Source organism: Papilio machaon, chromosome 3 (genome assembly GCF_912999745.1).
Source record: "Papilio machaon chromosome 3, ilPapMach1.1, whole genome shotgun sequence".
NCBI lineage: Eukaryota > Metazoa > Arthropoda > Insecta > Lepidoptera > Papilionidae > Papilio > Papilio machaon.
The window spans coordinates 5,131,786-5,157,898 of record NC_059988.1 but is presented as its reverse complement, the minus strand read 5'-3'; the positions used below and the strand labels follow the sequence as shown (position 1 = coordinate 5,157,898).

Sequence of the window (26,113 nt, the reverse complement as noted above, 5' to 3'; positions counted from 1 at the left end):
AGAAAATTCCTTAATACGTATGAGGACGGAAATAACACAAGGAATGAAAAGGACTTTCCTGTTTAATATACATCCTATTTAATTTGTTTAATATGTGTGTATATACAGAATGCAGCAAATAACCTCTCATTCTATAAACAAATAACTATGAAAATCGATATACTAATTGAAAAGTAACGAACTAATATTGTAGCGTGTCTTTAATTCTGTGCAGCCACCTGCCGCAGTGGCATTTTTCGGATGTGCGTAGTTTTTAATCATTTGGTATCTTCCAAACTATTAGTCAGAATTATATAGTTTGAAAGGCTAATGTAATCTATATTAAATTATCTTGACAATGAACATATTTATTTACATAAGGGTTAAACTGAACTCGAATAATAGTGTCGGAAATAGGGCATGCATTGAATTGATGTTTCTGAAGAAAGAAATGGTTATTGTGAGAAAACTATAAAAGATAGATAAATGCTATCCAAACTTTCATTTAGCACATTTAAAGAGCTACAATTCTTCCATACACCATTTTTATGTAGGTCCTATAGTTTAGCCTACGTAAGCGCTGAAAGCAAAAATGTCCCTAATTTTCGTAACGCATTTTAAAGCTAAACTCAAAATATACTAGTCTTCTAGTTTTTTTTTAAATAATCAAAAAAATGGGACCCATCTGCAAGCACTACCTTTCGATTAAAACATTTTTTATCAAAATCGGAGTACCAGGAGCGGAGCTTCGCGGTAACACACATAAAAAAAAAATTCAGCCAAATTGATAACCTTCTTTTTGAAGTCGGCTAAAAAAAGAAGTTAAAGGGTAATAAAACAACCATATTTTACAGAATATCAACACAAATTTGATAGTCATGTTTACTGTTAAAAACAATAGTTATAATTAATTTTAAGTAAAAAATTTCATAAAATAATATACGAGGCAGTCGTTAAGTTGAACATGTTATTAACATACTCGTATAATAAGCATGATCACTGTTTCTTGACTGTCTATTGACTGTTATTGCTATCGTAGTTTTGTCTTTGATACAGATTACTTTAAAAGATACATGTACCAAATATTTTTATCTCTAAATAATATAATTATTTACAAATTAATATTATTCTACATTTATTCCGGATTTCCACTTAAATATTTTGCTTTAGCTACTCCAAGCAATGCTTTCATCTCTCCTGTTTCCCGTACCATGGAAGTGAATTTGCTGTTAGGGTTCTGTAGGAGACGGTAAGGATAGTCGTATTCGACAACTTCTCCCTTGTCCATGACCAGGACCCGGTCAGAATCCATGATTGTGTTCAGACGGTGAGCAATGGTGAATACTGTGCACGCCGCGAATTGTTTACGAATCGTTGTCTGGATTAACGCGTCCGTTCTGAAATCATTAATTTTTTATTATCAAGTGTCTCAAAATGTCACATATTAAAGAAAAATTTTATCCATTTAAATATTAATGCAGAAAGTGGATAACAGTGAAGTGCCTCAATGCCTTCTTGGATACTGTGGAAACACGTTCGAAAGGCTTGTGTTCAGAGTTTGATAGCTGATGATGTTGTTGACAGAGCAGTGATTGATATAATGAACCGATATTTTATAATAAATACAACAGAGCTTGACTAAGTTTTTGTTTACTCACTGAGGATCGACGTTGGCAGTAGCTTCATCCATGACGAGAACCTTGTTAGACCGTAGAATTGCTCTGGCCAGGCACACCAATTGTCTTTGACCCACTGAAAAGTTAGCACCACCTTCCGAAACTTTGAAGTCCAAGGCAGGAATTGCATCTTTTAGTTCCACCTGAATTTTATATCTATTTTACAAATCACGAATAACAATTAAATTATGGACACCTTCCAGTTCCATCATTAGACACTGGTTACCATGTAGCAACAAAGCATTCGACAAGGCGAATCAAACAAGCTGATACTCTATAGGGTTGTGTCGTTATATTACAGAGTTCCTATAGCCACCTTCCAGCTTCATCATCAGATTGATTCTTTTGGAGTTACGATTGAAAGAAAACTACTCATCAAAATAATTAAAACGAGCCCAAATTTTACGAATTACCTGCTCTAAGGCTCTCCAAATCTCATCATCGCTGTAGCTGTCGAAAGGATCCACATTATATCTCAGCGAGGCAGAAAATAGAACTGGCTCTTGTGGTATTATTGAAATCTTTGACCTAAAAATCTAAAACAAACATAAGAAAAAATAAATAAGCCATTTATTTTTAAATTGGCCCATTTTAAATTTTTTTCAGGTTGCCGGTTACAACTTTATGTTAGTAGTCAGAAAATTTTGGGGTAAATAAGTTTTCAGAGGTAATTCAATAATAGAAACGTGTAGTTCGAAAATAGCCTTTTTCCATTTATCGAAACTTAAATCAATATAATAATGTCGGAAAGCAGTGCAGACGAAAATTTATAAGTTTACGTCAGTTTTTTAAAACTTGCGTTAATTGAATAACCATTTAATTAATTTAAAAGTTAAATTGTAATATTAAATTCAAATTATTTCACCCATAGAGAAGAACAGAACAAGACCATTTAGTTCAGATAGTACTAATGTTTTAAAAAAATCTTAAAACCGTAATTGTAGAGCAAAGTGACATGATATGGCGTGACATGAATATCGTATTTTTTAATTTCACAAAAAATACGATGAAAAAGAAAGAACAGTGAGATTCTTGGTTCTGGGATATGTAAATAAATGTCCATGAGTAGTAATTTGTTTTACGATAAATTTATATTAGTTATTTTGTGCGTTAATAACAAAAAAAAATATCTCGCATAAATTATGTTTCCAAGTGTTTTTAAACGATGTAAAATAAAGTCAGTATTGTTTTTTTTTTCAATTTGAAGCAATTTAAATTGTATTGAATTGACTTGGGCACCTTCATATTTTATAATGAATCTGGTTGTTAATTTTGGAAGTGGTCTAACGCCATTTTTGGCGAGATAACACATAGTATTCACTTAAAATAGCCACAACTTTATAGTTTGTCTATTTATGGTTTTGTCAATTAATTTGAAAATTCACTAGAGTTGAGTATAATCGGTTATAAATCTTTTATAACACCCGTCCATTAAGTATGACGTTAATCCTCGTACAAAAATAATTCGATACTTCATAGGTGACATTTGTTAAACTAATCATCCTTAAAAAGATAAACTCTAATACTAAGTATAACACTCTCACACTCAGGTAACATTTAAACGCAACCTCTTAAGTACCTCAATTTAAAGATGTAAATGTAGTCTAGTAGTAGTCTACTAGTAGTAAGTAGTAGTAATCTTTAAAATAAACGACTAAAATATACTGGTCGTAAGTAGGTTTCTCATAAAGTAAACTCATTGTATAAAAATAAAAAATTGTCTTACCGCCTTTCCTACATCTCGAGTATCTATTTCGTCAATTTTGATACTTCCATCAATGTCCGACAAGCGGAATAAAGCCGATATAAGTGAAGATTTGCCAGCCCCGGTCCTGCCAACGATTCCAATCTGAAATTACAAAATGTATCATTATTCTGCATTCTACAATAATAGATTAAAAGTTATAAAAATCACTTACTTTCCATCCGCTTTCTACTTCGAACGTCAAATTCTTCAGTACCAACGGGTCATCAGGACCATATCTCAAGCAAACATTTTCGAATTTCACGCGTCCTTTTGTAGGCCAGTCTTGTGATGGTTCAGTAGCTATAAAAATTAATATAATGTTATCGGTATCCTTTCATAAGGAATCGACGTATTGATTATGAATAAACAAATAATGTTCTTACGTCCAGTTTCCATATTATCCTCTGCTGGTAATCTTGAATATTCGAGCACTCTTTCTACTGAAGTCATTTGACCAAGAAGATCGGCAGTAATTCGGGCGGCCATTTGCAACATCACTGTTAAAACCATGGATTGACTTATGGCCAAACCAATGCTACCGACGGGTATGATATCACCTGTATGGAAGAGATGTGAGCTTAGATTTATACAAAATTATTCTTTGAAGTATTTTAAATAATACTTTAAATAAATCTGTGTGTGATACATAAAACTCACCAAAGTCGAAAAGAAGGAAAATAGCTATGATAATTGCGAGATAAATCAAACACAATACGTCTAGATAAAAACCAAATGTAGAAGAACCTCCCAGGAACGTGTAAAATGCGCTAGTATTGATGTCCTAAAACATTAAGATGGCTGAGGTAAGTAATAAAACATAGGAACAGGTAAGTACTACACAAATGATAAACACAAGATGAAAATTTACCTGTGCTTGATCAAAAAGAGTGAGCAACCGATTTTGTGAGTTTGAACTTCTGATTGTTGACAATCCAGCTATTGTGGAATTGATCATACTAAACACGGGACTTTTGGCTGAAAAGAAAAATAATAAAATATAAAATTAACTTCAATTTGGAAACCATAAGTCAGATCCGCAGTGTTGAAAGGCATATTGGCGGTCAATATCAATTATAAGAACAAATTGTACTAACTTGTGCCTTCTAATCTTTTCACGGCTTGTGAAGCTGCGATATACCATTTTAATAGTAACAAGAAGATAAACAGCAAGACAACCGTAGGTATCAGAGTCCATGGTAGTGCTATAGCATTAAGCACTAGAATACTTATTGCCGATAAATACATTTGTAAAGTCTCCAAAATACTTCGTGGTAACAATTCGTCCATTGCGCCCATGTCTTTGGAAAACCTGTTTAAGATTCTACCTGTAAAAAAAATATTGTTGTTAATGTATTTTGGATATCACGAATTACTAACGTGATTTCAATAATACTATTTACCAGAAGGATTTGTGTCAAAAAATCGCATCGAAGCATTAATTAAATTTTTAAAAACAGTGTTATGAAGATTTTTGGAGGCCCGTGTGGTCATCGTTACGAATGCGACTATCCTTACTTGGGTCATGACAATTATAAAAATTATTATGCAGCCGTAGATTAACAAGTATTGTCCAGTGGTCAAAATGCCCATTTGAGTATCTAAACTGGGATCTGAAAGAGAAAAGTAAGTACACCACATAATATAAGAAATATCTGATACTACATTTAAATTGACAATAAAGTAAGTAATTAACAAGACGAATTAGAAAACGTAGCATAAAAAATATATTACCTGGTTCAACGCCCGCAGGTAACGACTGTTCATGTAAATCAACTTGATTAGTCCTGTAACAATCAATAATTTATTCTGAACTATATTTTGTCTATGATATTGATAATGATGATCACATAATATGTTCTGAACTGAACTGAAGCTGAACGTTACGCGGTGACAGCAAGTTCAGCTTAGTATAAAAATATGATGGCTAGACGCGCTCATTTGCGGAAACTGAGGCTTCAGTTTAATAAAATTAAGTAATCATATTTTCCTACCAGAAACTTAGCCAGAAATCAGCCGTAGTCACCGCGCCCTGCGTCAAGAGAAGTGCAAATAGTGCCAAGGCCACCGCCCACACTGACTCCACTGATTTCAAATAGTTCGTTATCACGCTCCATTTCAGGGTACCCTTAGCTCTCTCCTCTGCTTCCAATGTTTGTTTCTCTTCATCTTCGTTTTCATCCTCGCTTTTAACAGAAATTTTTGATAATACTCGCTCCACAGTTGGACGTGTAGTCTAAAAAAGATATATATTTAAGCTTCAAATCTTTATTCATTTTTTGCCACCAACATTTATTATTTTTGCAAAGTTTACATATTTTACCTTGCCTGTACCATCTTCACTTTCAGTATTAGATTCGCTCAGACTAGTTAGTAATAGTGAGAACTCTTTTTCGGACTTTACTAATTCATCGTATGTGCCCATATTCTCAATTGCACCCTGAAAAATATTATCTAATTAATAAGATACCTCATGGAGTATTAGTAAATACTATACACACACAAGTTCAATAGATAACATATTGCACTAATGTCTTTCACATTTTATTCTTTTACAGAGAAAGCGATAGTTGTAATCTATTTTAGAACCCAATTCGATTATTCGCAACACAACCGGTTTTGTGAATTGTATGCAGGTGACGTCACTTAACATCCTACAAATTCTGATCCATGTGAACAGGCAGCTGATAATATAAGAAATTAACACGAATTAATAGTTTTATACGAACATCATTAAGAACAACGATATAATCGGCAGCTTTCAAGAAGTGTATCTGATGGGTGACCAGGATGCGGGTTCTGTCGCGTAAGTAACCGTTTATGCATTCGTCAAACAATTGGCGACCAACATTAGCGTCTACTGCCGACAGAGGATCGTCCAATAAATAAATGTCGGCCTGAAAACATAAGAAATTTTAAATTCCGTAAATTTTACATTACACGCCTAGGGGAATTTTCCTCAACTGGATGGAGAGACATTTAGATTATATAGTGGATGAATTGAAGTAAATAAAGAATTTGTTTTAGTAAAGTAATAGAATCTATGTAGAGAACATACTTCTCTATACACAGCTCTGGCCAGGTTAATCCTCGCTCTTTGTCCTCCAGACAGCGAGACACCACGCTCTCCCACTAATGACTGATCTCCAAATGGGAACTGCTTGAAATCTTGCTTCAGTGAACATACTCTGCACACCTAAACAAATAAAAAAAAATATTTAAATATAACACACAGTGCGACCAACATGTAAAAAAAACACAATAAATTCTCAAAATTTAATCTAATGTAGCCTGTTTTTCATTTAATTAAATGAAAATGTTAAACCAATCAAAATCACCTATTTCTATTGTTACCTCCTTATATTTCTGCGCATCGTACGGCAATCCAAACAATATGTTGTCCCGAACACTCGCCGGGAACAGCCAGGATTCTTGACAGGCGTAGGAAAGTCTACCATTCACGTTAAAACTGCCCTCGCATATTGAGAACTCTTTCAAAAATACTTGTAGCAAAGATGACTGAAGCAAAACACATTTTTAATCATTTATCAAAGTTCTTAGTTGTCAGATTATTGTTACTAAAAAGTACTAGAAAACTTTATCTGATTACTACGGATATGGTTTTTTGATGTTTTAATATAACTTCAAAATACATAACCTCAACTGGAAACCTCCTATTTATAATTAAATGATAAAATATATTTACTTTTCCACTTCCGACTGGTCCAATAATGGCGCATAATTTCCCTTTCCGAAGTCGCATCGATATATTCTTGAGAGTCATTTTGTCATTAGATTTAGACCATGAAGCACTCACTCCGTACAGCTCTACTGCATTCTCAAAGGGGGCATTTGGAGATATTTTCGGTTTTTCTGAAATTTTAACAAGTCACAAAGGGATCCACTAGTTTGAAATTATTGAATTTCACGGACTACGTTTAACGTTGCTTTACTCATATGTATATCCTCGTACACAAAAATCACCTAGTTCTATTTCTAGAATTCCATTCCAAAAACGAATAGATAAAAAATCTTACCAGCTGGTCTCAAAGCTGTTTGTTTATCCAATGATACATATTTTGCAGCGACAACGGGATCAGAAGGCTTGGGCATCTTGTTACCGTTGAAAGTTATGGGATTTACCCCATTTGTTTTACCATTTGGAGGTACTAAATCATCTCTCTCCTCTGTGGGTATGGATAAAAAGTTACATAAGATTTAAGGGAATAGTCGTTTATAATAAGTTATTCAGTATGATTATGTCAATGTATGTACTTAGATTTTATTTATAAGATCAAAACTCATAGGCTATCTTAACGTTTATGTTCTTAGAAAAATATATTCGACTAGCAGTCGCCCGTCAAATTAGAGAAAAAGTAGTCTATAATATTCCCGCGTGAATCAGCTACATACAGACAACAATTTAAAAAATTGGTTTATCAAAATTTAGCCATTGCGCCATTTAGCCCGAGACACTAGTGAAGATACCAGGCAGGGCTTAAGTATATTGTTTGACCATTTGAACAGAATACATCCAAGAATTGTCTTTACGACGGAGCAGGAAAGAGAACATAATTGGTTTTTCGTTATCAGCAACACAAAATTTGCTGAATGCAATTTATTGAATACTAGCTGTCGCCCGCGACTCCGTCCGCGCGGAATTAAAAAAAACTTAATAGACTATATTCTATATCTGTGCCAAATTTCATCCGTTCAGCCGTACCGGAGATACCTTCAAACAAAATCCATTCATCCATCTATCATTCCATCTTAACACTCGCATTTATAATATTAGTAACACAAAATGTTTAAGACTGTCAAGACGTCAACTTTTGTTTTATACTTTATCTTTTCTTTAATTTTCAGTAATAATTTTATGATACACGACAGCACTGTATCTTACCCATCATAAGAACTCCTTGTATACGTTCCAGTGCTACGAACATTTCCGACAAACTTGCAATTGCTAATGGCAGGATGAAAGTCAAATTCGTTTGAACGATATTGAAATACTGTTTAATAGGGTATATCTGAAAAAAAGCAACTGTCTCTCAATATTCAGTCTTCAACCTAACTAGTGGTTAAGATAAGTAGTATTTGATGAACTAGTTCTGGCAATTTTCAACTTGAATTGAGACAGATTTTCGTTATCGAGTATGAATATGTAAATGCCTACGTAGGGAAATAAAATTTTGTTCGAAATAAATAATTCGAGTTACCACAGATAATGCTACTATATTAGTAGTAGAAGATACCGAGTACATTTCCGCGGAAGGGAACGGAATATTTTTTGGACTTGCCAACGATTTTGACTTAAAGAGGTCCAAGTTATACAGATTCCACTGTAAATATATTACAATTTAAAAAATGAAATTAGTCATCTGTATCAACTGAATATCAACTGATAACTAGTAAGTGTTAATAAGGTTACATTATAAAATTATAAGATAATTTATTGATATGACCAGTGTAATTATCATAAAAAGATATATTCGTCATTAGTGATTGAAATTAGAACTCAAATGGAAAGCTATCTAATGTTCAAAGGGGTATAAAAATGTGTTGTCCTCGACACATGTACATGTACAACTCTCTCTACATGTATACATGTAGAGTTTAAGACTAGAGGGAGATATTGTAAACATCAATTACTGTAACATGCAATAAAGGAATTAATATGAATACTTAAGACAAATAATAATCTAATTATTTCATAGACTATGCTATTATTTTAGGTGTTGTAAAAACAAAATAATAAGCCGCAGTGAGCAATTTTAATGCTGTGATTACACTACATGAAATACCATTTAAGTGTTTCGCCGATCACTCAAATTATATTGTCTTGAATAATTTATGAATCATTCACATATATTGGAATTTGTATCATCAATTAATGTATAAAAATTACATATTAATTCTAACGCATACAATAAAATATATGAGAGCATGACACAGCAAATACGTTTGTACAAAATACAATCCAACTGATAATTAGGCTTAGAAAGATAAAATATGTACTTCATATCTAAAAAAATATGATTCACTGTTTCTTGGTTTCATACTTTTACTAAATATTAATAACAATTATATTTCCCTTCATAAAACATTATAAAAATGCTATTAACGTGAATATTAACTCATTTTATGAATTCTTTAAAAATTAATTGCATTCGAAGTCTACTTTTATTTCTTTCGGTTTAAAGTACAAGTCAAGGCAAGAAAAATAAAGAGTAAATAGTACAGGTTTAAAGAAGATTGTGTTGATTATGTATTAACATACCGTGGTAGCGGTGAGTACGGAGCCAGTGAGGACGATAGTAAGCGTAGTGATGAACAACGAGGTTCGTTCCGTAAACAACATGAAACCAACAAACACGCTCCGAACAAATATAGACCTTTTCAGGTATTTTAGTTCATTAATTCGAGAAAGTCTGACCATGTTTTGGAAGGGTTTCTCCCATGCATACATTTTTATGACCTGTAAAAAATATTTCATAAGTTAATGTAACAATGAACACGATCTTAGACTTCTAGACAAAACGCATACTGTATAAAAAATTCCCGTGGAGAATTGTCTTTGGTGATTGGTCACAAAATTGTGGGAACTTATCTTTTTACGCCTTACCTATCCAATTCAATAAACAGAATTTCCATATAAATATCTAGAAAATTATTATTATCTTGATTTTAACGCATAAGTATCTGTAAATTACACTCTTTTTACCTGAATTCCGTTTATGAATTCGTTCATCAATTTTATTCTCTTGTCGGTGGTTTGCGCAGTTGCTCGTCGCACAATGGTGGTAAGTTTAGTGAGACCGGCTAAAACAAACAAATTTAATTAGCATATTAAATAAAAAGCAAAACTAAAATTGCAAAGTTAAAATAACTAATAAAATACCTTGAATGGGGAGAACTAAGATAAATACACCAAAAAGTCCAGCAAATGGTGCAAATCCAGCTACATTATACAGTAATACCAATACGACAGACAACTGAATTGGTACCAGCCAGAAGTAATGGAGGAACATGAAGGCGAAGTCAAATCTGGACACATCATTCGATAGCAGATTCACAAGCTTCCCCGCCGCCACTTCGCCCACCGACGTTTGACTCATTCTTAACACCTATAAATAAATCACTAGATGATATTTTATTTTTTTATAAATTTTTAATATTTCAAGATCATTCAGAAGAAGTTTGCGTCTTTGTTGTGTGAAATTTAACTATTACACCTTTCGTGAATATACCCATTTACATTAATATTACCTTGTTCAAATATTACAGGATAGTTAAGACCAATAAAGTCCAACTTAGGTTCGATTTTGCATTGATAATTTGATGAGTTTCTTTATTTTGTTTAATTACAATTATTTTATATGACATGTAAAAATATATTACCTTTCTGTATATAAGTGAGGACACAGCAACTTTAACTTTTAAACTGAAGCTATTAACAAACAATGTGTTGTGGTGATGACATAAAAACCCAAAGAAGTTAAGGCTCAGCATGCCGATAGCGTAGTAGCCTGCCTCTAGAGCGGTCACCGAAGACTCCACAGACCAGTAAGCCAGGAGCTGCGTGAATAGTAACGGCTGGGCAGTCCTGTACATGTAAAATACAATTAGACTTGACTTTTCGACGATAAAATGTGTGTAGAAATATTGTTAGCACTTTTTTTTTAAATAAGAGAAGACAATTAAGGGATACAAAAATTGTGTATTATGTTTATATTATCCAAATGTAAAAATAATACATTGGCTCACAAAACAATTACTCTTTAATTATGAGTATAAAAGAAAACACAGTTTACGGCTTGTAAATTAATGTTATAAATATGAATCAGTAGTCAGTAAACAATTAAGTAGATATTTTTTATAATACAAACCTTGCCGCAATATTCCCTGCCAGTAGAAAAGCACTGGGCATGTAAGCCAGCCAAAATGAACGAACCAGTGCTTTCCAAAGCGACGGTTTTCTATTATTTCGGGCTGCATTTTCAACTTCTGCGAACCAATACCTTAAAAAAAATTAATACATATTTTAAAAATAGACTCAATAGATTGATTGATGATGCTAAACACCTAAACTTTAAATATTTTAAAGAGCATCATACTATACTTTTTACGTTAAGCAAAAATGAGTAATTACACTAAGCAACTCAATAATTAAGTTATCTAATCTAAGTGAGTCAGTTACTTAAACAAACGAGGAATGGACAGTGGTGGTAAAAAGTATTCGTTGCCTTAGTGACATTTTTTGCACAAAAGACGCTGTCAACATGAATAGAAAATTTTTCCGTAACGAGATTAGAGATGTACATTATATATAGATCACATTGTTATAAAATAGTCAGTAGCGTCTAGACATGAGCAAGTAGCAAGAGCAGAAGACTAGTCGCATAAATATTTTTTTAGTGTCTACAAAATTATGAACTGTACTGTACTTACCCGTCTACACTACACGCCACACCAACCAGTTAAATTAGCGGGCTGCAGGAGACGCCAGTGAGGTTCGCACTGGACTCGCCGAAAAATAACGCGTTACAATCAACATGATTTATAATCAACAACCTACTACTTAATTCGCTTTTGTCGTTTAAACGAAAATAACAACTTAACTCGCCTGAACGCAAGTTAACGCTTTAGTTAACTATACTTGTTAAAGTGTAAGCTTTAGCACCAGCTTTGGTCACGTGATGACATACAAAAGGTATTTACGCGCACAAAATAAAGAAAATATGAAGTAGGTACAATGTAAGTAGACAAATAAAAAATCGTAGTACACGTAATTTATCGCGCTCAATCAATATCTTTTGGTGACAAATATGTAAAAGATATCGCCGAGGTCATATGGGAACATCATTTTTTTCGTCAATAATAATAGATGCCTAGGATAGGCGCGTTGCTATGGACAGCATATTAATTTTACTTATATTATAAACTAGCTTTTACCCGCGACTCCGTCCACGCGGAATAAAAAATAGAAAACGGGGTAAAAATTATCCTATGTCCGTTTCCTGGTTCTAAGCTACCTGCCCACCAATTTTCAGTCAAGTCAATTCAGCCGTTCTTGAGTTATAAATAGTGTAATTAACACGACTTTCTTTTATATATATAGATAGATGTGAACGTTTAGATGGATGGATGGATTGATGTTTGTTTGAAGGTGTCCCCTGACGGATCTCGATTAAATTAGGCATGGTTTAGAACATAGCCTAGAAGAACGCATAGATTACCAAGTTTTTTTTTAATTCCGCGCGGAGGGAGTCGCATTTTTCTGTCTGGTGTTGTCTAGCTTTATTTTTACCCTACTATTGATTAGGAACCTCTTCAGCAATGGGTTTTTATATACGTTTAAACCATGAATTAATTTATACATGCAGTTATTTACGAAGCAATAAGAATTTATTTCTTTCGTTCGTAAAAAAAATGTAAAGTATCTCGTAAAATGTAAAATAAAAACATGTTCGATACAAGATTCTTTAATTGCATCATTGTTTAAACTGAGCTGATTTGAGTTCATCAAAGAAAAATGAAATATTAAATATATTGGATCGGATACGTTTCCGAAATATAATACAACATTTTAATTAATTGATTTTCTATAATTAATGTTAAACAAAATTAGTATTAGTAGTAAGTTAATAAAATCAGTATGCCAAACTTATCTAGCTAAATGAGTAAGAATATTTTTTTCCGAGTGCATATTAAAACATTTTTTGCTGTAAAAAGTAACAAAAGATAACACGTAGCTGTCACAGGGAAATTGGAAATCAATTAATGAATTAATCAATGAAACAATTATCGATGATAAAATATTTTTTTGCATAACAATTAATTACTTACCTTTCAAACCTATCCCCAAGAATTTCCGAATCATATTTTTTGGAAGGATTGATCAAGTCAGTTTCTTCCACATCTCCAACATTTCCTTTATATAAAACAGGTAAGACCCAACATAGGAAGATTCTCGATATAATATTGGGCTTATTTCTCTTTTTATAAGTCATTTCGTCATTTTCCACTATCGTTACCATATTGTTTAACGTGCGCACTAATCCCCCGGTACATTAAATGTTGCACGGCACCGAACGTGCACTGACAAAGTAATGTTACTGTTCAAGCAAACGACTATTTATTTAATCGCTTAGACCCAATACGCAAAAGATATCGACTGCTATCAGTATGATTAACCTACAGGATAAGTGATGTAATACAATGCTTTATTGTTCATCACTACCAAAAGCAAAGTCTACATGTAAAAATAGTAACATTTAATTTTACATTTATCGGTTTTAAAATAGTTCATTGATATTTCCCTTCTTTCACGGTCAGGCATTAACAAAATTTTTTACATGATATTCTGAATGAGATTAAACAATTTAGTTGAAAATAAGATTTTTAATGCCACAGTTCAATTTAATGGAAACTAACAAAATTTAGTATCAAAATGACACCGTTTCATAATGTATCGGGCACACATTAGGACATAATGAGTCACAGGTGCATTTGCAGCTCTCTAATTTACGTTCAATGTTATCTATCAACATTTTGACATGACAAATTGGCACTAGTTCACAATCACAGTTGTCTGATCTAACACCACGCATTAAAACATCGTCGCTGTTCAAAAGAGCTTTACTTTTTTCACGATTCGAAAGGTAGTCTATAGGTAAATGTAAGGAGTCATAAAGCTTGGTCTTATTCGTAGATGCTTCGTTAATATTTTGACTGTAATAAGATTCACAATCGTCCCAGTCATTATAACTTGAATAGTCGACGTCATCGAAGGTCCGAGATGTGTTTGTAGAATTATGTATGCCTTGTTCTAAATTGTGGGTAGACATTTTTAACCTAATTTCATCTTTATTATGATTCGCGTCTATTACTTTCTCACAAACACAGGTATTTTTTCTCATCAAATTATCGTCATTATAGTCAACGATTTCAACAGGAATTGTATTTGAATGTTCGCCAATAGCGCCTCGCATTATATAAGATGTATTTATATTTTCCTTGACTTTCCAAATATCTTCATAAATATTTACATTCTTCGCCAACACAGATTTTGCACAAATACATGGACCTAACATTTTATCACAGGTACAATCTAAAGTATATCCAATGTAAGGTATGGAAAGACTGTGTCTGTCTTCTTCTTCAAAATTATTATTTCTGTTATTCTCTGGTGAAATTGACAAAAATACTTTTCCATCCAAATTTTTCTGCAAACTGAATGTGGACGTCAATTGATTTGTTAAGTTCTTACATCTCAAGTCTGAGCATTCACAATAAAAGGAGTTTTCTTTACTTTTGTTTTCAGGTGTTAAAAAACTGTTTTTCTCAGTTTTTACTCCAAATTGTAATAATTCGGAACTCTTTATCGCTTCCGTTTTGAATTCTTCGTTGTCTGCGCATAAAGAACTAGCTTTTTCATTACTATTAAGTGTGCTTATTCTATTAGGTGTATTATAAATAGAAACAAGCATCTGACTTGTAACATTCGGAACATCTTGTGTAAGCATTTCATTTATAGTTTGTTTTTTGTCCTTTTCGCTTGTATTTTCTCTAAATTTATCTCTATTGAAAGTACTTCTATCAATGTAAGTATATCTCAATTTTTTAAAATCATCTTCAATTAACTGGCAAACTTTATCTAATATCCCAGGTAATACAGAGCTAGAGTTTTTAAGTGTCACTGTACAAGAACATGTTATTCGCTTAATTTTATTTCGTAAGTATTCCTGCAAAAGAGAAGAAGCACGTTTCCAGCTGGCGTCTATATTATCACTGTGGTTGTCTTTCAAACAGGTACACAGAACCTCGTCATTCATGTCTAAAATTAATTTCTTCACTTTTTTCAGTATGTCATTATACAAGACGTCTTCCTCATAAGGTAGCATATTAGCTTTGTATGTAGTTAATTTGAAATCTTCTAGCTTTTTCTGCATGTATTCCGTTAACAATTCAAAAGTATTTAATTCTAAGTCATCGGTCTCGTCTACTGTATTACAACAAATACAGTTAAGCTTCTTGCTCAAAATTACGTCAGTATTTTGTAATAAACTGTCGTAATGTTTTCCATTCGAGCTTTGTTTTGCCGTGTCCAATTCTGTGTATTGACAATAAGTTGATGACACTACGTGGCGAGAAGTGCCTTTCTTTAAAAGTTGATTTTTAGAGTAGGTATTAGTACTCACATTGTTACTTTCATTATTACTTAGCGTAACTCCTAAAAATTCTACCGGACATTTAGAATTAAATGAGTTTTCAGATGATTCTGTCATTTGATTAGACTTTGATATTAAATTAACATTGTGTCGATATTGTCGTGAAATAAAACTTTGCACGCTAGTTTGTGTGTTACAATATGTTGATTCTGCATTTGTACAATTGTGACTTCTATCAGGCATTTGACACTCTTGTTGATCAATTGTAATTTTTGCCATATTTACGTTTTCGTTGCTCTTGCTTTGTATTAATTTTTCATTGAACATATGTTTTTCGTGGTCTCCATCATAACATAAATTAATTTCTTTGCAGCTTACTTTATTTTTACCACTATTTTCATCTTCGAAACTATTAATTTGTAGAGAAATGCTGGGATACTTAATAAAAGAATCGTTATAAGGATTAACAGTATCGATTAACTTTGATTCAGGTTTCATAGATTTCACTTCGTCAACGGTACTTGTAAATATATCTTTTTGTAATTTTACGCTATTATCGTAGTCACTTATTAAGTTTTTTAAGCTCTCGTTATTAACAAATTCAGATGTTTTAAATTCTTCATGTCTAAAGATATCTAATAGCTTATTAAGCGAAGTACTAGAAGGCACTTTGTTCAAACAATTGCAGTCCCTTCCAGAGCAATTCAGTTCAAAGGGTTTATTGATTTTTCTTTGGTGTATGTCTATAGGTGTTTCTGCTAAATTAGGGAATTCAAAAGGTAGTGCATTTTTAGATGATGAAGTAATCTTATCTGGATCAGTTTTACGAATAATATTTTCATCTTGTACAATATTCGGTTCATTGATTTGATTTGTAGGTAAGAGAGCCAGTGAATTTTCATTTCTTTCTCGTTCACATAAACACAAATTAATTGAGTATGTTTGTTGCCTTCTTTTTGAATTTCTGCTAACATTTTTATTTGACGTACATTGATTAATGTTGTTTTTTTTAGGTATTTCCTTTGATTTATTTGATTCCAATAGTTTTTTCTTCGTACTGTTTAGCAGCGAATTAAATAAATTGTCATTTCTCTCTGTACTTACTGCCCTGTGATGATATATTTGATTGATGTTCATTACATTTCCAGTTTTTTTAGATTCCCCTAGTGATAAGTTATTACTTGCTCCCTAAAAAATAACAGTGGCTAATAATTAATTATACAGAGAGATAATATTATAGGTTTTACATACTTACATGTGATCGTAAAATTTTATTATTAGTTCGGTCTTTGGTAGGTTTTAAAAGATTTTTCTTCGTTATTTTCTGTAAAGTATACATGTTGTTTTATAAAAGTAAACTTGATGAATAAAAAAGTATGTTTACTTTTAAAATAAGCGTTTAATCACCGTTTTCTTGTCCAATACTTGAGTAAATTGTAGTTGTGTGACATTTTTTAAATTAGTATTCCGTACAGCAGAAGCAGTTTTCAGATCATTATTACTTTTATTCTGAAGATTTGATGAATCCGTTTGTGTCCTACGTCCACCAGGTTTGTCAATATCTGTGTCGTAAAAAAAAACTTTATTTAATTTTTATAAATTCAATTAATTCTATAACTTTTACAATAATATATAATCATTGATTCTCATTTTTTTTGGATTCATTATATTATAGTAACAAAAATATAAACCTACTTGACTGGGTACCACATTCACAAGGCGGTGGTGTTAATTTTAAAACGTCTTTAGCCTTTTCCATTAGTTCATCAGCTTTTTCTTGGAATAACTGTTCAGCTAAATGCTTTGCCATTTTTTGTGCTCGATTTTCTAAAGCTCGCTGCTGCCACTCCTCTAATTCGACGTCGACAGGTATTCTTGAAGTCTCATCCACACATGATGTGCCAACCCACTTATTTAAAAAGAACAATTATGCATTACTATAAAAATGGACACTAACATAGTATTAAAGAGGGACAAATAAGGCAAACTTCTTGAAATTTGAAAAGTCAGTAAAGTCAAGCAAAAGTCAAAAAGTGCCAATAATTACCTTCACATGATATTTTTCAATGCTCGAACCAATTGCAATATCGAGCTCACCGACAAGCAATTTTGAAAAGAAGTTTCGAAGGTTCGTCTTGACTGCGCTCGAGCGGTCCCAGTTATTCTTGTCTTCTAAGCACTTGAGCAACTCGCACGGCATAATCGATCCATTTTCACTCAGCTCAGATTGCAATCCCGCAAACAGGTCTTTCAGTAAGTTCGACATAACACTACTTCTTAATGACGTACAAGAACATGACTCCTAAAATCAAAGTGTACATATTTTGTCTAAAAAAACTGAAGTTGGAAAAAGTTTGAAAGAACTGAACTGAAGAATATGTACAGATATTTTTCCAGTAAACACACACAAATACCACACAAACAAAAGTTACTTTAACAACATGGACAAAAATGGAAAATAATTTAAGTGATAACTTAAATTATTTTTATATAGTACGAAACGAAATTATCTTGATAGTGCTACGTTATACATATTCAGCAGGAACAAAAACGTGAATTAAAACTGTATAAGAGATTAAAGTTCTAGGCCACCGCATTATCAAACTATAGTAATACGTCTGTATTTATTCATGATCTACTTCTTATTAAATTTGACTCAGTAATTATTTCACTTTTGAGACTGGTTTATCAAACTATTACTGACACGTTTTTCTAAAAAAACAAATTAGTGTTAAAATAACTTTACCGGAATGTTATCGTCAGAACAACATCGACAAACTGCAGCGAGCGATGGTGTTCGTTTTACTTCCACGGAAATATCCTGTGGTAACTTGCAGCGACATTCCATTGCTTTTTCTTTCAATTCAGCAAGTTTCTCTGTTTTTGTTTTTAATTCAGTTTTTTTACCTTGCAGAAGATGATCACACATTATCTTACAGGCATCGAGATCTTCAAGAATATTGCTTTTGTTGACTCGCATCTCATCAAGCTGAAATTAAGATGTCTATGATCACATGTTACGTCACAAACCAATTTCTACACCTTTTTACGAAACGGTAGTGAATTAATAAGTTAATAGCGTGTTAAAGTTGATGGTCAACGGACAATATGCCACATGACTACATTCGTTGACGGAATTTAACCCACAGAATACATTGTCACTGACTCAGATTTTCAATAAAAGTGTTAGTTTGGTGCTATGGAAAAATAAATACCTCATTTTTGATACTTTGATTTTCATTTTCTTCCTGTAAAAGTCGTTTAGAAACTTTTGCTACTTGATCTTTTAAGGCACTTAGTTCAGTACGTAACGCTCTCTCTGTATCATATTTGAGTCCCCGATAAGATTCTGCGGTTTCTTCTAAGCTGGTAACTTTTCTTTTAGCCTGTTCTTCTTTAAACTAAAATAAATACAAATATAATAAAACTTGATTTTTAAACCGAACCTGGCGACCGATTGCGTTTCGCGTATATAAAATTGTATTTTTCGCATTCGGTTCGGTGTAGTTAAATTATATAATGTATACAGATTACTCTTTTAATAATGTAATTCTTAATAATGTTGACAGTTGACCTGTGTTGTTGACCTTCACAAACAAATGTAATATCAAATTCATCAGACTTGTTACAACATTTTAAATTGTTTGTAAACAAAAACAATTATAATATTCTGTTTACCTACTTCGCAGTCCCTTATATAAACAAAATATCAAAACTGAACTTATAGCTACACAATAAGCCATACCAGAAGGTCCCTTTCTGTCTGTGAGATGCGGCAGTGGTGCTGCGCCAGAGTCGATGACACGGAGGCTATTTCTTCGCTTAACTTAAACTTCTTTTTCGTACGCTCACAAAGTTCCGACTCAATTTTCTTTAAAGTATCAGTTTCCTTTTGTACAATCGCATCTCGATCGGCGAGCTGTTTCGCTAGTGTGACGCACACGGCTTTATAATCAGAACGTTCTTCTATTAAAGACTTTATCTAAAAAAAGAGTTATTACTTTGTGAAAGTTAACAATTAAGGTAAACAGATTATGTCTGAATTGTCACAATTGTGAATAATGAAAGAGAATTCTTAACGTTTGAGCCGGTTTACAAACAACAGTACAGTGGCGTACATTATTCTATTTTTTATTTCCTGCGACTCCGTCCGCGCGGAATAAAAAATAGAAAACAGGATAAAAATTATCCTATGTCCGTTTCCTGGTTCTAAGCTACCTGCCACCAATTTTCAGTCAAATCGATTCAGCCGTTCTTGAGTTATAAATAGTGTAACTAACACGACTTTCTTTTATATATGTTAGACTAAACTCAAGGTGCTAAATTGTTCCCAACCCCAAAAACAATGTAGCTCCACCGTTATGTATTGGTATTGTATGATGTATGTATGGTCAGAGTTTTCATAGATGTATGGTAGTTTCTTTTTTTGTCATATTTTGCTGTCGCTATAATTGCACGTATTTGCACAAATTGTGAATTGTTTATTCAAGTGTCTTCATATGTTAATATAACAATATAAATTTCAAACCATTCAGATGTCAAAGAAGCATATAGTGTATATGAAATTTTAACATTTTTATGTACAATTAAAAAATGTTGTTAGTTCTATATGAAAGAATTTTTTAAAAATGATAGATTTCGTCTTGAGCTGATAGTGGTTTAAAGTTTATACGGTATTAAAAGAATAGCTAGGTGTACGGAATAACGAACTTACAGTCGTGGGTTCAAATTACACCATTCGTCTGTTCGTTGACTATGGCCTATTCACCCCTAACTTGGGGAGGCTCCGAACCCCTCAGTGGGGACATATAGTGAGCTGATGATGATGAAATATAACATTCAAAGTTCGTAAAAGTTTTACCCCCAAAGGTGCAAAATAACAATAGGGAATATGAGACGAAAGTTTTTATGGCATAAGGTTAATGTGAATGCTTTGTAAGCTTCATGTGTTTTGTTGAATATTTTGTAATTTTAGGTAAAATAATTAGCCTCGGTCATTAAAAATGCTACCGAAGATAGTACTTCACGAGGACGAAGTCTCGGGCACAGCTAGTAAAAATATACGACTAAAGGCAATAAGAGTTTTTATAAAATTTATTTTCTGCCTTTAAACGTCACTCTTATATTACAGTCTTTATTTATTTTTCCTTGTTATTAACAATCGCTGATTATTGTGACACTATCAATGGTTGCTTTATGTTACGATAATTTTGCTAAAATTAGAAATAAGTTTGCTCAGTACTTGTGTATAATAGTTTTTACTTTGACTAAACTATAATGAAAAAACTTACGGGAGTTGGTGTTAACAAAACATTCCTCTAATAAAAAATGAATAGAACCAGGAAAGAAAAAAATACATAACTATTGTCGTTCTTTTTGGATTAAATAATTGTACTGCTTTATTTTTCATGCAAAAACCAAAGCAGACACAAAAATAAGAGTATCTAATCCATTTTCCTTTTGTACCTGTTTTCCTGTATCTTGTTCTTTCTCCTCGGCGACTTTTAGTCTTCGTATGTAAGCTTTTTCTAGATCTTTCCAAGCGGCTTCTGCACGTGTTAGCAATTTGATGCGCTCCTCTTCTCGCTTGGCGAGTTGCTGCACGCGTTGCCTTAAATCTGTGGTGGACTTGTCCATTTCAACTAGACGGTCTTTGCAAGGAGCAGTACATGGCTTAAAAGAAATAAAATGTAAAGTTAATACACAGGTGGGCACAGTTAATCAAAAATTTAACTTCGTTAATCGTTAAAGCGTTAAATTCTCGAAAATTTAACGCAAGTTAAAGTTAATCGTTAACAGTTAACCATACCAAAATTATACATACTAATTTCACACTTATTGTGGCGACACTTGTTTAAAATAGTAATTTGACTATACATTCTATAACACATTAGTATTAGAGACAAGTATGAATCCATTATAGTATATTTCATTACGAGTGCGGAAAGCCTGTCATTGCAAAGAGTTCCGACAAATGTCTACCCGAGCGGAGGCGCAGCCGAAGGTGAGGGTTGACAGTTGAAACAAGTTGTAATGACAGTTCCGCACGTGTACTAAACAACTATTTTTAATACAGTTGCGAAAAAAATGAAGCAATTTAAAAGAATAATAAAAACACAATAAACTCAACTAACTAAAATGTTTCAAAAATGGCGGCAACCGTAAAAGAATACAAACAGAGATTTTTTTTTTGTTTTTTTTTCATCCATTCTGGGTAGGCAAAGGGAACTATGCCCAAACGGCCAAGTCTTCAGTAGATTATTTTTATTGATATGAAATGAAAATGAAATTTAATAAGATGAAATAAAATGAAACCTAACTTTACTCATTGAATAAAATCATTAAATCTGATATTGTAACAAATTAGAAGCTTCTTTTTAAAAATATTTGCATGAATCATAAAAACTTCAATGATTTTTTTTGTAAAAACTTCGTGGTTGGTTTTTTCTTTTTAATAGACATTATTTTGACAGTGGGGAAAGAGAACGCACGAGTTTGGAAAAGCTAAAGAAAAAGCACGAGTAAAAAGTATTTTAATACAGTTGCTCAAAAAGTGGCGTATTGCAGGGACGAAGAGCGTTCGGAATGTGGGCTATTACATACTCTTGCTTTTATATACTCGTAATGAAATATACTAGTTCGAACCTTCTTTTAATTTTGTCCTGTTGTCACGTCTTTCCCGGACGCTCTGATGCATCACACTTGCACGCGAACTTCACATATATCAATTATCAACTCGTTCGTTCACCATACGAGTCGCCGACAGTCGCCCAACATAGTTGAACTTACGAGCGTGGCGTGGCGCTTAATTTAAACAAAATGACAGCACGTCTACAAGTTTCTAATTTAACGATTAACGGACTTTTATTAACGGAAGTTGAGTTGAACGGAAGTTAACAAAAGCGTTAACACTTTTTGAAGTTAACTTAAAAGTTAATCCGTTAAGCAAAATGTTAACTTCGTTAATTAACGATTAACGGATTAACGAGTTAATGCCCAGCTCTGAGTAAATACATATCCAAGTGGATAGAGATCCGTACAAATAGAGTTACAAACTACTCAGAAAGCAATCGAAAAGGAAATGCTCAATCTTTCCGCGAAATTAAATTATATATAAGGCAACCTACAGCATAGGTAAAAGTCATTGTTTCTAAAATTGCTAACCGTTGCAACAGTTTAGGCAATACTCAATACAGTGTAACGATTAGGCGACAAACGGTTCTCGACGGTTGCCTTCTGCAAGATGGGATTAAGATCTAATCAAGGCAAACGAGCGATTCTGTTTCATTACGTACTTTCCTTACTTACGTTTAGCTAAAGGAAAACTAAATAAAATCTATCTCTGTCGATTTAATTCATTCCTTAAAAATAAATATTTTTCTGTTTAGTCTTCGATCTGACTACACTATTTTGACAGTATTTTGAGTGCAGTTTTTTCACATGTCAATATTTTGTAGACCAAGAGACAAATATAATGGCTTATTTGCTTGTATTAACACCGTGTACAAAAAACGTAGACAAATTAGTATTAGAAATACATAAGACATGCTTAAGTGTCATAACCGTATATCAAGTTATTATAACTATGGGAACAATTAATGAAACATAAATATACATTAACGACGTTTAAGGGAATTATATCAATATACCACATATTTACCTAATTACAGGTAAGAAAACATTGAGATCGACTACGCATTATATTTATTTAATAAGCGATAAATTCTTTTGAACGATGAAGCCTTGCGGCGTATGGCCTTCGGAGACATCAGTGTCTTGTTCTAGATTTTTCTTAATAACTAAAACGTGCGTCAGATAATTCGAGTTCAATAAAAATAAATGACATTCAATTTTAATCATATTTGTAAATCAATTGTAAGAGAATTCTTTGCATTATGCAATTAAACTGTATCCATACATAAATAATTATTTTTAAGCTATAAAGATACGCATTTGCTTTTGTAAAAAAATACCATTTTTAGATGTTTAAATAAATCTACGTTTTGTAACTCTACATTTGTTTGTAATCTTAAGTACTGTATCTATTGCTGAATGGCATTGAAATATAAACTAACCTCCGCAGTGCTTTTCTGAGGCTTAGGACTTGGAGACTTTTGAATTTTTTTTATTGAAGGTTTTGGTTTACATGTGTTTTCACATCGCATCACTATTTTAGTATCAATCGGCAAGTTGGGTACAGGACGGTATTGTGAATATATTTGTTCCATTGAATCCACGCCATTAGATACTATTGACTCCTTGTGGCCAACGATGACTTCAGGTGTACGGGACTCATTAGAAGTACTGACAACGTAAATATCTTCAGTCACTACTGTATTACTTTTATTTGCACTTGTTTTATTTAAATTTGTTTGTATGAATCTGAAATCAAATATTAATAAACTATGTATTAATTTGGTCTTTCGTCATTTCGTAAAAAGCCGTGACTATTTTTTTCATTCATGGACTTAATATTGAACATTAGACGCACGTGATATAAACGGTATGCATTACCCAGATCTAATTAAATAAAACTGTAACCTTAACCATGCTATAATTACAATGTTACAGCAATCCAGATATGAACATCCCATCTTCATGACATTTAATATAATGGATTCACAAATGCACCCGCATCAATTTAAGAGGAAGCGCCCACAGTATAATAACAAAATAATGATTTTGTCGGAGTCGAGACGGTATACTTTTATCTAGATTGAAGTTTATTAATTTATTTACGCGGGAAATAGTAATTATGAATTTATTTTTTCTAAGGATAATCGCAAGTTTTTAACAGAAAACAAATTATGTCAGAGATTGCTAAAGTAAACCTTTTGGCGGGAAATAGAATTTAGGGTACACAAGTTGAAGAAGAAATTTAACAGGCAGGGTTTTCATTGAAGGCAGTAAAATTTTAAAAAGGTCTACAAGAATAAAAAAGTTTAGATTATAGTACATAGTATAGTTGTACTTATAATCCAATATTGTATGTATACCGGTACAAGGTACTCGCGTCCCCCTGACCCATCTTCTGCCAGGCGAGGAGCGCGCACGCCAAGTGCCGTTCCTCTGACAGCTGAGATGCTATCGAACTTGCAACCCAAGAATTGGACTCAAGGCGTTCTTGTATCGCTTTGATTTTCGACTAAAAACAAATGTAAAATTAACAGATAAAATAGAATCTACATGTTTTTTTCGTGTAAGCAATACAACAACAATGTGCTATTCATATAGACAAAATGTCAAAATGGTTCTTAAGTTACCTTTAAGTCTATGTTAGGATTGCTCTCCAACACTTTGGAAATATTCCAAGCTATAAGCGAGTTCATCGATGCAAAGTTCTCATCCACCGAAGGTATGTCAGCTTTCCTTGGGTTAGGATTTTTTCTAAACAACTGAATGAAAAAATAAGGTAACCAAATAATTGAAGGAAGCTATATTAATAATATGCCTCGATACTTCGGACGCTAATCTTGGTATTTATTTACAAAGAAAATTGGAAACTCTAGTAAGAAACTAATTCCATACATAACTTACCTCATTACAAGACTTGATATTGGTATCCATAGTATTCAAATATTTAATCAATTTTTATTTTCACTTTTTAATTTTTTTCTTTACTAAGTGCATATCATAAATAATTCTGCGCTTCAAATGTATTTCATTTTGTTATTTAACAGACAATTTTAGAACAACTGTGAATTTCTGCAAGGGAATATTATTTTGAATAATAGTTTTATCTTTGAAATGTTGTCGTTTTGACGTAAATCATATTATTCTTTTTACTGTCGTTAAGTTTCTCAGTTTACAGAAGTTTGTACTATATGCAGTAGCCTCAAGCGTCACGGACTATTTCTCCTATCCTTTTTGCATCATATAAAGCTAGAAACTTGAAGTTTATAAGCTCAACCCTGAAAATCCTCAATGCTTACGCCGACATCAAAACATTAAATTCTTCGAAAGTATCCAAAGTTATTGTGGCACTAAAGTACAGTAAAGTCTCCTTATTCGCGATTCCGTTACCTTTTTACCCGCGTTGTCAAACAAATTGTAACCATTTCCCGCGTTCAGGGCACAACATTTGCCTATTCTCGGTTTCCGACAGAATATTCTGTCTAAATTTTTGTCCTTTATTATCGCTTCGGCACATTTATAATAGAAGTATCTTCTTGCACGTGTTGAGGCTAATTTCACAAGAATGCAAGCGATCGGCATAAAGAAATAAAATATGTCTTATTGCTAATTTGTGAATATTGCAGCTGTGTCCTTTAATGAAAGCCACCTTTTGTTTATCGCTTTTTATTTGGCACATCAAACAAAACTGCAACTGCCTGCCAAATATTCACTAGTAAAAGTAACTTACTGTGTACTATCTCAAATTCACTTTTTTCCAAATTTTAAACGTCACCCCAGTTTCATACAAATTGCTATCTCATATATGCGGATTCCTCGATCACGGCAAATTTTCGAAACGTAATCCCAGCGAACAGTGAAATCTTACTGTATTTAAATTATGTACTAATAAGATTAGCTTTCCAGAA

General features: G+C 32.7%; 1 protein-coding gene across 1 annotated transcript; it reads right to left on the bottom strand.

Annotated features, from left to right (window-relative positions):
- Nucleotides 1-1,114: 1,114 nt before the first annotated feature.
- On the bottom strand, nt 1,115-25,146 carry LOC106712388. Its single transcript, XM_045686606.1, has 37 exons — nt 25,110-25,146; nt 24,836-24,967; nt 24,569-24,717; nt 23,648-23,954; nt 21,039-21,245; nt 19,318-19,554; nt 18,788-18,973; nt 18,319-18,561; nt 17,620-17,874; nt 17,268-17,481; nt 16,980-17,134; nt 13,860-16,760; nt 13,249-13,397; nt 11,289-11,420; nt 10,801-11,005; nt 10,301-10,526; nt 10,124-10,221; nt 9,680-9,877; nt 8,303-8,429; nt 7,437-7,586; nt 7,106-7,272; nt 6,754-6,918; nt 6,458-6,595; nt 6,129-6,296; nt 5,723-5,839; nt 5,394-5,635; nt 5,134-5,186; nt 4,803-5,012; nt 4,497-4,727; nt 4,271-4,377; nt 4,060-4,183; nt 3,786-3,959; nt 3,575-3,702; nt 3,382-3,504; nt 2,069-2,191; nt 1,638-1,798; nt 1,115-1,376 (listed from the first exon to the last, which is right to left on the bottom strand). The coding sequence occupies exons 1-37, from the start codon at nt 25,137-25,139 to the stop codon at nt 1,115-1,117; spliced, it is 8,994 nt and encodes a 2,997-aa protein (XP_045542562.1). The 5' UTR covers nt 25,140-25,146.
- Nucleotides 25,147-26,113: the final 967 nt, after the last annotated feature.

Bases quoted from the DNA above. Each gene is read 5' to 3' on its own strand.
- LOC106712388 (XM_045686606.1), bottom strand. From the start codon at position 25,139: ATGGATACCAATATCAAGTCTTGTAATGAG. The intron at 17,135-17,267 runs GTAGGTTTATAT...TTTACGACACAG, and splicing joins TGAATGTGGTACCCAGTCAA to ATATTGACAAACCTGGTGGA. The intron at 5,013-5,133 runs GTAATATATTTT...TTTCTCTTTCAG, and splicing joins ACCTGCGGGCGTTGAACCAG to ATCCCAGTTTAGATACTCAA.